Source organism: Amblyomma maculatum, chromosome 1 (assembly GCF_055883805.1).
Source record: "Amblyomma maculatum isolate TAMU_Amacu chromosome 1, ASM5588380v1, whole genome shotgun sequence".
NCBI lineage: Eukaryota > Metazoa > Arthropoda > Arachnida > Ixodida > Ixodidae > Amblyomma > Amblyomma maculatum.
The window spans coordinates 453,379,442-453,393,399 of record NC_139344.1 but is presented as its reverse complement, the minus strand read 5'-3'; the positions used below and the strand labels follow the sequence as shown (position 1 = coordinate 453,393,399).

General features: G+C 47.2%; 1 protein-coding gene across 1 annotated transcript in view; it reads left to right on the top strand.

The window, feature by feature from the left end:
* LOC146209677 (mitogen-activated protein kinase kinase kinase 7-like) overlaps positions 1 to 13,958 on the top strand; it is a 124,136-nt gene that overhangs the window by 47,788 nt on the left and 62,390 nt on the right. Inside the window, exon 11 of the mRNA XM_084603012.1 lies at positions 1,307 to 1,505. Within this exon, the coding sequence (XP_084459138.1) occupies positions 1,307 to 1,505 (199 nt within the window). The remainder of the gene's footprint in view (positions 1 to 1,306; positions 1,506 to 13,958) is intronic.

Genomic DNA, 13,958 nt, shown 5'->3' with positions numbered 1-13,958 from the left:
TACTCCGAAATCAGCGCCGGCAGCGTGTTCAGCCACTCATCTACAGCTGACTGGTCCACTTTCTTGCCTTCACCTGAGACAACCCAGTAGACAAGTCCGTGCCGCTCCTTAAACCGGTGCAGCCATCCCCCAGACGCTTGGAAATTTTCAATTCCAAGCGAAAGTGCGGCGGTGTCGGCTTTTTCACGCAGTACTTTGCCGTCCACGTTGACGCCGGCCACTGTCGCTTCACGGAACCAAGTCAGCAGAACCTCTTCCAGCTTGACATGGGTCGCTGTTTTAGCCTGCTTCACGTTCGTACCGAAGTGCTGCACATTCTTCAAGATGACATCTCGCTTCCCAACAATGGTGCAGAGCGTCGACGGTGCCAACCCTAGCTCTTTTCTCTGTACACACAGGAGCAGATTGCAGCTGTGCAGGGCCTGCACATTGTCAATGTCTATTGACTATCTCCTGTCACACTGTGTGCACCACGTGAAGTGGCGAGCGGCCCACATGTTGTACATGCCACGAGTGGCGAGCTGTGTCTGTGCGGCCACAAATAAACTTGCTCGGGGATAAACAAATCTGCATGAATGCTTTTCCAGTACTTTTGTAGGCTGATCTTTGTCTTGTTGATGTGACTTTTCCGATGAGGCAACTTTTTTTTGCGACCCCACTAGATTCGCATCACTGAGATTTAAGTGAACTGAAGGGAGGGTCAAACATCATTTTGCGTGTTTCTCAAGGCACAGAGGCCTGTAGCAGGAACCATGGAGAAAACTTGCATGAGAAGAAATCTTTGACCGTGGCTGCAAAATATTTTTGTGCCTTCACGTGCCAATGCTGGAGAAATTTAGTTGATTCAGCACAAGCGTTCCAAACTTTTATGTAGTTTCATTGAGGATATTGACGTACAGTTTAACCTGTGTGCCAGCCATTGTCTTGGGACGTGTGGTGTGTCTGTTAATTCTTGTGTTTCTGCTACACATTCTCCAAAGTTTGTGGCTGGCAGTCAAAAAGGCAGTACCAGAATTGCAAACAGTAATTAGGGACAGGCATTGTGTCATGCTAGGGTTGACTCGCTTGTTGAACTGTGCAAGTCTTGCGGACAGTGGGAACCATTGGCTGACTTTATTTCTCATGACCTTGGAGATAAACCTGTGTGAGGGACGCAGTACCTGTTATGGAAATGTGATGAAAAATGTTCACCTTTACGGATATTTCAAAATGGGCAGTTTTTGATTAAGAGGAGTTTGTTGTGTTTGCTGGGCATAAAACATTATGTGAAACACTTTCCTGAATGGTGTCGGGCTTCTTTGTGCAGGGGCAGATGACCAACGAAGGGTATCCGCCGCAGATGAGCGCTCCGGCTTCTCTTTCAGGCAGCATTGAGGACCTGCCACGTCAGACAGCGGAGCTGGCACTGCAGGACGGAGGAGCCTCCGGTCCAGCGGAAGGTCGCAGGGTCTCCCAGCCAGCGGCCAGTATTGGCATGCTCGGGCAGGACTCTGCGTGGGCACCAGGTAAGGGTTGACTTGTTTGCCTGGAGTTGAGCTCTGTGGTCACAAGCAGGAGGGCCTTGGCAAGCCTCAGCCTTTGGAGCATGCTTACACCTATGGCTACCACTGCTTGCTGTTGTGCAATAAAGGTGCCAGAGACAAAAAAAAAAGACATTGCCCTATGCATTTGAGTTACAGTTGACTCCCGCTAATAAGAAGTTCACGGGGACCGCAAAAAACTTTGAAATAAACGAACTTCCAATTAACCATAAAACACAAAAACAGCATCGTTATTAGTAACGAAATCGAGATTTTCTCTTAAGAAAATTAGTCAGTCATCTTGCTTTGCTCCTTCTTGCCGAATCGCGCTGCTGAAAGCAAGTTCTGCAGGCTGTAGACGTGGCGGAACGCTTCTTCCGCATTACTTTCAGTGGCAAAAAAGCGCTCCATGAGAGCAAGGCCCGCAGCTGCATCGGCAGCCTTTGGTTGCGGCTCGTCTTAACGCCGTCGTCGTCGCTGTCCTGGGTCGATTCCTGGGGCCGAATAATCTCTACAATCTCGCTATCCGTCAGCGCACCGCACGTTTCGACCACCTTGTCTACGGCGACGTACTCTTCAAAGTTGACGTTCCCAAGAGCATCGCCAAAATCAGTGCCGTCAAGCTCGCTTGTTGACGCTTCCTCCGAAGAAATTGCAGAAGCATTTTCCAAAGTTGCCACAAAACCGCAAGCCCCGAAGCAGTTTGCGATCGTGTCTTGCTTTACACGATCCCATGCTCACGCTAACATATGCGTGGCACTGAGCAGGCTCACCTCGTATTTTGTGGAGTTGTCCATACACAAAATCATGCGCTCGAGGAGGTGCCGCCTGTACAGGACCCTAACATTCTTTATGATGCCTTGCTCCATTGGCTGCAAAGCAGATGTTGTGTTTGCAGGCAAAAAGGCAAGGCGTATAGCACTCAAGGCTGGCACATTCACGTGAGCACTGCAGTGGTCCACAAGAAACAGCACTTTGCGGTTCGAGGCAGCAAACTTGCGGTCCAATTTGGTTATCCACCTCTTGAAGATTTCAGCCGTCATCCACGCTTTCTTGTTTGGCTTATAGTTCACAGGCAGCGTCTTTATGCCTTTAAAGCATCTCGGCTTGGCGGATTTTCCGACAACGAGTAGGCGGCATCGTTCCGTGCCAGTCATGTTTGCCGCGATCAGCACCGACACCCTTTCCTTGCTGCGTTTGCCCCCAGCACAGTCGTCATCCTTTAACGTCAGGGTCTTCTCTGGTAACAGCCGATAGAAGAGTGCAGTCTCATCTACGTTGACGATGTCTTCCGGCTTGTATTCGCTTAGGTATTCCCGCAGCTTTCCGTCCTTCCACGCTGTGCATGTTTCCTGGTTAACGGACGCTTTTTCACCACACACGCTTTTAAAAACCAGGTCATGGTGATCTTTAAAGTGCGTCAGCCATCCATCAGACGAAACGAAGTCATCGATCCCCAGCATTTTTGCAAGCGTTCAGGCTTTCATCGCAACGATATCTCCGCTGAGCGGAAGTTTGTTGCTCTGGGCCCTCCCTAATCCAAACCAGCAGAGCCTTCTCCAACTCTGGGTAAGCGCCTGTGCGCATTCGCTTTCGAGACGTCTTGAACTTGTCGTTCTCAAATGCATCCATTATTGTGCGCTTGTTCTTGATGAAGTTGGAGAGCCTGTTCGGCTTGATACTGTACTTCTGCGCAGTGTCTTTTTTGGCGGCACCTTCCTTGTCCACTTCCTTCGAAACCTCGACTTTCGTTGCCAGCTCGAGCGTGCGATAAGAGCCACGGTTTTCCATGGCTATCAACTGCACGACTACAATTCTGAAGCGTAGAATCACCCGCGGCACAAACTAGCCAACACTCTACTCGCACAATGCAACAAGGGCGCTCGACCAACACATGCCTTTACAAAGTCGACATTCACTGCAAGCCTAATCTCGCATAATCTCACCACTGCCAGTATGCAGGGCTGCGCGCACCTATGGCACCCGCTTGGCCTCCGCGATCAGCTCCGGCAACGCTCCGGCACCTCGAGGCAGCCGCTTGGCCTCCTGCCGGAGCTGGTCTTGGAGGCCGCGGCAGCCGTAGCATTGAATAATCGCGCTGCTCCAAGAAGGGCGGCGCTGCGGACGCCTGCGGTGTCGATGACACCAACGCGGAGCACGGAGCTGTTGTGGAACTTAAAAATTGCACATTCTACTAAAAAATGACGGTCGAATCGAGGATCCTGACTGAAGATTAACTGCCAATTAAACAATAATATTGGCTGAGGACTTCGAATTATCGAGCGATTTCTTCCATAGGATTACATGCAAAACTGACAGTTCTTCCATAGGATTACATGCAAAACTGACGGGACCAGCACTTCACTTCTAATTAACCGAAAATTCCAGTTAAGCGGCTTCGAATTATCGAAAGTCGACTGTACCTACAGAACGTGCAGATGTGTACATAGAGCTGGCATTTGTGCACTTGTCAAGGGATTCATTAAAAACATGTTTTAGTGCTGTATGGCAGAGGGATGCTACTGCCTATCTCTGCATGTTTACAGTTGAACCTCGATATAGCGAAGTCCTAGTTGCAGCTGAAAATTTTGGTAAATTGTACATTTGGTTATGACAAGGTTCCCATGTTCTAGCTGCCCAAACACTGCTAGTAGATGGGAACATGTAAATTACGAATGCAGAAAACACTAACAAGAGTACCGGATGTTGTTTTCATTTCATTTCATTTTATTACCTTAAAGACCCCTCGCGGGGTATTACATAAGGGGTGGGATGAGCAGAAAAGGTACAAGACAATGCAATATATGTGATCATATACAAAAAATGTTGTTTAGATTGCTAGCAAACTATAAAGGGCAGGTGATGTCGACAATATGCTGGGGAAGGCCGTTCCAATCTTTAGCTGCACGTGCGAAGAAGCAGGCTGAAAAAGTAACAGTTCGGGCACGTGGGCGAAACACTTGAAGCGTGTGGCTAGTGCGGTGGGAAATGTAAGATGCTGGCGTGATGTAGGGGGCATGGTTAAGTGATGAGTAAAATAATTTGTGGTACAGTGATAGCTTGGCTATGCGACGACGAACGGAAAGAGGCGATAGTGCTGATCTAGCTTTTAGGGCTGAAATACTGATGTCATACGAGTAAGAAGAATGAATGAACCTTGTAGCGCGGTTTTGAACGGCTTCTAGATCGTTTATGAGGTTAATATGATGCGGGTTCCATATGGCGAATGCATATTCAAGTTTATGTCTAATGAGTGACTTGTAGGCGAGCAATTTCACGTGATGCGAGGTGAGGCGAAGGCGACGTTTAAGAAATCCCAGAGTTTTGTTGGCAGATGATATCACGTTAGCAACATGTGCATTCCATGTTAGGTCATTAGATAATGTGACGCCTAAGTACTTGAAAGATTATACAGATTCTATGGACTCGTTAGTGATTTTGTAATGGAAGCCATGACTCTTTTTGCGACGGGTAATGGAAAGAAGCTTGCATTTGCTAGGGTTCAGGGTCATAAGCCAATCTTTTCACCAGTGTTCAATTTGGTTAAGGTCCTGCTGGAGGGCTTTTGATCAGTTGTGTTTGTTATTTGGCGGTAAATTAAGCAGTCGTCAGCGAACATTCGAATTTGGCAGGATACATGATGTGGGAGATCGTTAATATATATTAAAAACAGTAGGGGCGCAAGAACGGAGCCTTGTGGGACGCCAGATGTTACAGGGAGAGGGTTGGAAGAGTGGTTGTTCACAATGACTGACTGAAAACGATTTGTTAAGAAGGCCTTCATCCAGTTTAGCACATTAGGATGTAAGTTTAGAATAGAAAGTTTCTGTATTAATCGCTGATGTGGAACTTTATCAAATGCTTTAGCGTAATCTAAAAAGATGGCGTCAACTTGAAAGTTAGCGCCCAGGTCAGCATGTAAGTCGTTGAGGAACATGGTTGGTTGTGTTTCGCATGAATATCCCTTGCGGAAACCGTGTTAGTATGGATGGAAGAAATTGTTAGAGTCTAAGAAGTCCATTACCTGAGAGTACATGACATGCTCCATGATCTTGCAGGGGACGCTAGTTAGAGAAATTGGACAGTAGTTTAGGGGGAACGACCTTCCCAAGTTTCCAGTTTTCCAGAATGAGACCTGTAGAGAGTGATTGCGAAAACAACAATTCTAGATACTTTGCACTAATGCACTTCGTGTTTTTTAGTAGTAAAACCTCGGTAATTCAAACTCGGTTAATTCAAACTTACGGTTAATTCGAACTAACGCTCGGGTCCCGGCATGGCCCTATGTATTTCAATAGGAGAAAACGCCCGATAATTCCAACATGCTAGTATCCACAATGGTTAATTTGAACTAGGAGCCCGTGGCTCACACAGCTCCTCGCAGACAGAAGTCGGCCCATACCGTGTACAATGCGCAGAAAGATTACTAAAGACGCAAAAAACAATATCTTTCAAATCTGCCCGCGCGCGCGAGACGAGGTGCGCACTCGACAGTCACAGCGAGCATTCCGGTGCTTGCCGTAGCAGGTTTTTGCTGCCGGGTGCCGCCAGGCTCCATCACACCAACGGTCTGGTGCAAGCTGTTGCAGGTTTTGGCTGCACCGCGGTTGCTGGGTGCGCTTTTGACAAGCCTGTTTTCTTTTTGTCCTGCAGTCACGTTGTGTGCACAACGCAGTTTTCGGTATCATGCATTTGTTCGTGCCGTGGTGGTCCAAGTTTTACCGCTTTTGTTGCCTCACCGCTTTGCCAGCGACGACTCATCGATTGTGACAGCCATGGCAAACCGCGGTAAATACACGGCAAATGACCTCAAGACGAAAATGGAGATTTTGAGTGAGGTGGAACGTGGTGTCCTATCCAAGACGGATATAGCCAAAAAGTATGACATCAAGAAGAGCACGTTGTCAACGTATCTCAGGAACAAGGAATCGATCAGTGCTGCCTTTCGTAAAGACGCTATGGAGCCCTCTCACAAAAGGCTACGGACGTCGGCCCATCCCGAAGTGGAGAGTGCCATAATGGCATGGGTAAAAGAAGTTCGCAGCCGGAACATTCCGTTAAGCGGGCCCATAATTGCTGCTGCGAAGGCTGCAGTCTTTGCCAGCCAAATGGGCATCAGCGAGTTTGGCGCGTCGGAAGGCTGGCTGTCACGTTTCAAGGCGCATCACGGGCTGACATTTAGAAATGTTTGTGAGGAGTCAGCTGAAGTCGACAAGGAAACGTGTGAACAGTGGGTCTCCAATGAACTGAAGGAACTGCTCGCTGATTATGCGCTCAGCGATGTATTCAATGCTGACGAGACGGTGCTGTATTTCAAATTGCTCCCCAACAAGACCGTCACTTACAAAGGCGACACTTGTGCTGGCGGAAAGAGAAGCAAAGAAAGAATCGCCGTCATGATGTGCGCAAATGCGACGGGCACGGAACGGTGCCGCTTGCTGGTGATCGGCAAGGCAGAGAAGCCTCGCTGTTTTAAAGGCATCAAGACGCTTCCTGTTGATTGCACCGCAAACAAAAATTCATGGATGACACGGGAAATTTTCACCGACTGGCTGTGCAAGCTAGACAGGAAATTTGCTGCACAGAACAGGAATGTTCTCATGTTCGTGGACAACTGTGCAGCTCATTGTGACGTGAGTGGACTGACAGCAATCCGCTTGGCATTTTTGCCTAAAAACACGACTTCTGTGCTCCAGCCAATGGATCTTGGAGTTATTCAGAACTTAAAAACGCTTTACAGGCGCCACCTCCTAGAGAGGCTTCTTTGTTTGATCAGTGGCAAGTCGTACGACATCGATTTGCTTGGAGCTGTCCACATGCTGGCATCATCGTGGAATACCGTCAAGCCGGAAACTATCAAAAATTGTTTCCGCAAGTGTGGCTTCGGTGACGCCCCAGAAGCATGCAGCGCGGAGGTAGCGGAGGCTTCGTCTGATGATGACTCCGTCGTGCTCGACCGTGGCTACGCGGCTTTGTCGGAGGGGTTCGCCATTGAAGCTTACGTTGACGTTGACAACGGTGTGGAGACGTCTGGGCCCTTGAGTGATGAGGATATAATCGCGGCTGCATGTGCTCCACAGGGCTCACGGGTGGCGAACACGGCTGAAAGCTATGAAGAGTCCGACAAAGGCAACGATCCGGTGCCACCCCCTAGTGCATGTGAAGTAGCGTCGGTGCTCGATCTCGCTGCACGATACTTCTCCACTGATGAGAATTCGGATCCTGCGCTGGAACTCTTGGGCAAGCTGCAGTCGATGCTTGTGGAGTCGCGGCACAAGAAACGCAGGCAAACGCACATTACCGATTATTTTTCTGTGTAAATAAACATGTTTTGAAGCTCGCGAATCACACGAATGCATTCCGGTTCTTGTTTGCGGCGCATGACTGACCGATTAGTCCCGTTCATTCGCCGTTGCGGCTCAATTGCAAAAATTATCGGAATCGCCCTCCGTAAACGTGCAGTAGCGCCTAGCCCTCTTTACTCATGGAAATGAGTCAACATGTGGGCTCGGCCAGCACGGTGGGCCACGATGGCGCTCATTCCAGTGCCCGACTGTTAATTTGAACTCCGCTTAATTCGAACAATTTTCTCAACCCCTTCGAGTTTGCATTAACAAGCTTTTACTGTAGTTTAGTGTTTATCTCGTTGAGGCCAGCTGACGCTCAATTAAAGACGAGATGCTAGTTGAAGAAAAGTTATTGCGTCCATCGGTGAGGTGGCATTAGTAGGAAGTATCCTTGGAGGCGGGTGGCGCTCCTGGGTGAAAACTGACGAGAACGCCGTATTGAAGATGTTAGCGCATTCTGTGTCGGAGGCTTGAATACCGGATGCATGAGTGAGGGTTATTGAGTGTGATGGTCCGGGATTGATAACGCGCCAAAATTTTTTGGGGTTATCGCATAGCATGCGCGGTAGGTCGCTGTAAAAAAATGCGTGTTTAGCATTGGTGACCGAAGTCAAGTATTCTTTTTCGGCTGAAAAATATTTCTCCTACGCTTCGGAACTGCTTTTCAATTTGGCAGCGCGAAAAAGCTGCTTCTTTTTATTCTCGAGTCTTTTTAGTGTCTTAGAAAACCAGGGTTTAGAGCAATTTTCACGAAAAGTTATTCTAGGGATAAATTTTGTGTTAGTTCGTGGAGTTTATCTTTAAATATTAGCCAATTCTCGTTAACAGATCTCTGGTTATAACCGGCTTCGAAGAGTGGGAAAAAAATGCTCAGTTCATGATTAATGGCATTGTAGTTACCCTTGTCACAGGGGGTGATTGGTTTCTTTTGTATTTCATGGCGCTCGGTGCGGAAGGAAAAATCTGCTTGAATGACTTTATGGTCGCTAATGAGCTCTAAGTATGTAATGGATGACAAACTGTCAGGATGAGAGCTTAGTATTAAATCTAAAATGTTGTTCGAATCGCCTGCGATGCGTGTTGGGCTGGTTACTAGTTGGTAAAGATTAAAGTTCAAGCAAACATTTAGAAAATCTCTTGATTCTGCACTGATTGGCTGTGAATGAGGGCGGTTGAGCCAGTTTATTTCTGAATAATTAAAATCACTAAATAGAAGAATATGCGCGTTCGGATAAGAATATGCGCGTTCGGTTGAGCATATTGTTGAGTTCGCTGGAAAAGTTTGGGCTTGCATGCGGAGGCCTATAACACACGCCGATTATGACTGAATGTGGTGAAGCACGGCACAAAAGCCACAGTATCTCTAAGTTAGATGGTAAGCGGATGGGTGAACAAGATAATTCCGGTCCAGCAGCGATCAGTACAGGACGATAATAGGTGATAGCAAACAGACGCGAACATATTGTTTTTCTTCGTGTGAGCAAAGAGCTCGCATATTGCCCACGCCCGCGTGGCTGCCTTTGCGTGGCCATCCTTTGTTCATTCGTCATGTGCGTATACCATATTTGCATGCGTAATTAACTTGCTGAAAATTTTTGCTGCCGATAATCTAAAGAAAAAAATGAAAAAAATGCTAGTCGTTAGCGCGTTTCCCCGTTGCACGCGCGCCAAGTTCGCTATGCGTCTTCACCACTTTTTCATGCTGCACTTCACTGCACATGCGCCGAGTCACGCCGCGCAACTGGGATATAAGTAAGGGCTCCCCAGATGCGCGCCATGGATCAAGGAGAGCAGCTGTTCTTGCCATGGCAGCAGTACAGGCTTTGAAAAATTTGAGTCTTGCGCCGTCACAGTCCAGTGTATTTCTTGTCAGGGTGCCAAAATTCTAGAACATCACTAGTGTGTTTTAGCTGCAGAGATGTAGTGAAGGGGAAGGGGGGGGAATTTGGCAGAGTGCCAGAGGCTTTGATAGGAGTGCAGGTGGCGGTTGGCTGGGCTTGTCCAATTGCTTATCATACAGCGATTGGGGTGGTCGCAGTTCGCTGCCACAAAGTCACTGGAATGTGCGTAGCAGCATAGGCATGCACAGAGGGGGGCAGGGGCGTTGTCCCTCCTCTTCCCCCAAATCCTCTTAAAGGGACACTAAAGACATCCAAAGATGCTATGAAAATCTAATAAACTACGTTTGGTGACACTGTCGCCGCATATCCGGCAGCAAAAAATCAAATAATTGCTGAGATATTGCGATAAGAAGTTGAGGTTTTTTCTTGTTCCCGCCGGTCGAATTCAAACTGTTCCCTCCGACTACGTAGTCGGAGTTGAGTGACGCACACTATGACGTAAGCGGAGACTCCGTGATAGCTAGCGAGCCGGCTCGGCCCGCGGCGTCGCATCCCTCAAGGGCCAACATGGCAACAGCGTACTCGCAATGACGGCCACAGCCGAAATAAATAAAACGATGAAGAGAGTAATTTACCGAGCGATGGGCCCATAAAGGAAGAAAAAAAAAAACATAGAGCGCTTGTAAATCACAAAACTTTACATGTTTCTCAAGCTTTTGCACTCCTTGCACTGTGTATAAACAAACCGAGCCCTCGGTCATCGCAACGCTTCCCGACATGTTTACATACAAATAAGATTTAGTTACCAGCAAAATAGTGTCCTCGCTGCTGCGCTTGTCAGTTTTGAAGCTTCGTCACACTTTTTTTCCTTCAAGGTTTGTGCTACAGCTCCGTGTTCAAAGAAAATTACGTCCACGGTAACAGAGCATGATCGAAGACCGGCGCCACTAAATTTGCCAGCGCTGTGAAATTCCACATGTTAAAATGGATCCAGTGCACAATATAGTGCACATAGGCATCCAGAACATTAGTTGCCATTCGTGAGAGCAGGCAGCATGCTCTGATGGTCAAGAAGTAATTTTTAGACCGGCAGCAGAAACATTTCATTGTAAATGAGGCCATGAGGTAAAGTGCAGAAATATTTCCCGTGCTCCTGCGGCGTGGCGTAGCCGAGTGGTTAGCGCCGAACGTCACGGAGCAAGCAGTTGCGAGTTCGAATCTTACGGCTACTCGCGTTTCTTTTTTTGCTGCAAATAGATTTTTTTTTACCTTTTGTAATGTATTGCTGGTGCTTCGTTATTGTTAGTTCTTACTTTTTACCCGAGGCCCTTTTTTTTCGCCGGCCGACGAGCACAATATATCGACGCTCTCCTTGGTATGAGCGGCAAGTATACCCCTTTTGTTTATGATGCCTGCAAATAGCACGTTGAAGGTCTTGTTGACGCAATATGTTGGTCAGATGTGCCATGATTTACTGAACAATTGAATGATAATGCGTTTTTCCTTCGGTACTTATCATATGTATGCTTTTCGTGGCGTACGTAGCTGCAGTCGAGCGGTCCGGTCGCAGTCGAAGCCGCGACGGCCGCAATATGTTGGCGCAGAAGTGTGAACGAAGGAGCGTGTCGGTGGCAGCGGATTTCGCTTGCTCGCGCCTCCGAATGCTCAAATGGGAACGAGCCAGGTGCATCTGCTGCTCCAAGCTCGTAATTCAGGTGCTGCAGGTCCGAACAAACTATCCGAGTGCACACGAAATGCCTGAGCCGAAACATAACCAAAACTGAAGTGGGCGCCTGTGGCGCCTCCAAGTATATTTTTATATTTGCCTTGCAATGGTTACGTTGTCTTTTCGCCGTCGTTTACGTATGATAAAAGCCTGTTATTATATTCGAGACAAAACCTACGACCGCATTCAAACGAGCAACGTAATTCGCATTTGTCAGCCTCCGTTATTCCTAGCGCGTCACGTGATTTGTAGTTGCAAGTTTCGGCTGTGGCGGCGATACCTGTATTTCTGTTCTTCCTCATTACTACCTTATAACAGCTCTGTTTTCAGTAAGAGTGGATTTTTTGTAATCGGGAATTGGCATTCTATCGATGCAAGCCCACTTCTGTTTTCTCTTTAGTGTCCCTTTAAGGGGCGACGAGAGTCCTAAAATTAATTTTTTTTAGTTATGGCTAGAATATCACAAAACTTTGCACACAGATGGGGTTTTCTATTCTGATTTGAAAAATGTAATCATAATTGAGCTGGTGGTCTTAGATCAAACATTATCTAACAAAGTCCAGAGCATATTTAGTGAATTTCTTATGCAGCTTTAATGAGCTGTCTCATTGCATTTTATTGCTTTTATTTGCACGGATTGATAGCCAAAGACTTCCCATACCCGATGACATCCTTCGTTTTTCCCAAAAAGGCACATCATCCTCACTTATTATGTTGAGAGTAAAAGTTATTTGACACGAACTCATTAAGCTAATCTCAAATTGATATTTATCTATTGCCTAAAGTAAAAAAATAAAAAGGTCATTGCATACCTCATTCTCTCTGAAGAAAATGGTACCAAAGTTATTTCTGTGAACTAAAAAGAAGTTATCAAAACCCTGCGTAAGACTGTAGAGACTGACCAAAGATATGAAACTGAGAAAACAGCATTTGGAGTTTGACCACATGTTATAACTTGAACAATCAGTAGCCTCACGGTGATATTTCTCATCAAAAATGACATGCTCTTCCCATTTCCAAAACTGTCCTCAGATTTTGAATATGTTAACTGAAACTGAAGCTGTCACCATCACCCATGGCCAAGGTAGTGTATGCCATTAAGAAATCAGCAAAAGTTTTGGACATGCAATATTATTTTAATGGAAATTTGCAAAATCTCGATAGAGTGATGTAAATATTGGATCACCCTCTGATCTTTTCAGTATGGCTGCAGTGATGCTAATTTTGTCATTATCACTTAATGAGAATGTAGAGAAAAAGCACAGTAAGGCTGTGTGCAGGGTCCAGAAACAGCACTGAGAAAAACGCATTTGTAATTTGAGACGACCTTTAACTTTTGCTACACTGCAGCTATGGCAATATAAATGGAATTTTTGTGAGGCTTTGTTCTTTATGAGAACGGCTATACAGTAAAAGCTCGTTAATTCAAATTCCACGGGGCCGCCAGGCCGGTTCGAATTAACCAAAATTTGAACTAATGAAAGTGAGCAAAAATGAAGGCGTTTAATGCCCGGAGGGCACGAAAAACATTTATTTAGCAAAAAAGTCTGTTATCATCATCTGCTTCTTCTCTCTGAGGGCTACCGTACTCACTCGGTCTTCTAGCATGTGAATGCGACGCAGGGAGTCTTCTTCCCCCTCTTCAAAGCTGAAGAAAAGGCGCGCGACATTCAGCGCTCCCATAACTTCTGCCGCGGATGGACGCACGGGCTCTTGCTCCTCGTCGTCGTCCCCGTCTTCTGCCTCTTCTGGGACAGACTGCTCCCCAACAATTTCAGCGACAATGTCCTCATCCAGACAACACCCGGCAGACAAGATTATGTCTGTCTCTAAAGCAGTGAAACCATCCTTCGGAGGCGACAAAATCTTCCACATTCAAGCGCAGGGCGAAATCGGCCGCCTTCGCCATGATAATTGGGCCGCTCAGTGGAATGTCAGCGCTTCTCATTTCTTTCACCCACGTGATCACAGCGGTCTCAATTTCCGGATACTTGGCTAACCGAAGCCTTTTTCTGTTGCTGGCGAAATCTTCGGCTTCATAGGCATCCTCGATGGCCTTCCTCTTTCGGACGTACGTCGACAACGTGCTTGGTGGAATCCCGTGCTTTTTCGTGATTTCCACTTTGCTGGCCTTCCGTTCATCCACCTCGCGTAAAATAGCCACTTTCTCCTTCACCGTCTTGGCACAGTATTTCCCACGCGAACACATCTCGCGGACACAAGCTCACAACAAGCGGCGTGCAAAACGAGGGCTCACGAAATGCAACACGAAACCGTGGTCGATAACACTAAAACGTCGTTCCTCGAAGGAGTCGCGGCAGGAAAGACTGTTTAGTACTTGTTCCAGCACCCTAGCGGCGCCCCGATGGTTGTGCCATCTATCGTTTTGCCGTGAAAGCTTCAAACGATGGTTTTTAACAGCGCCGCTTGGCGGCGCGCAGTTCGAATTATAGGTGGCGGCGCCAATTTTTGAGTGAATTAACGAGCTGTTACGCGCATAGACTTCTATGCACTGCGGACCGGA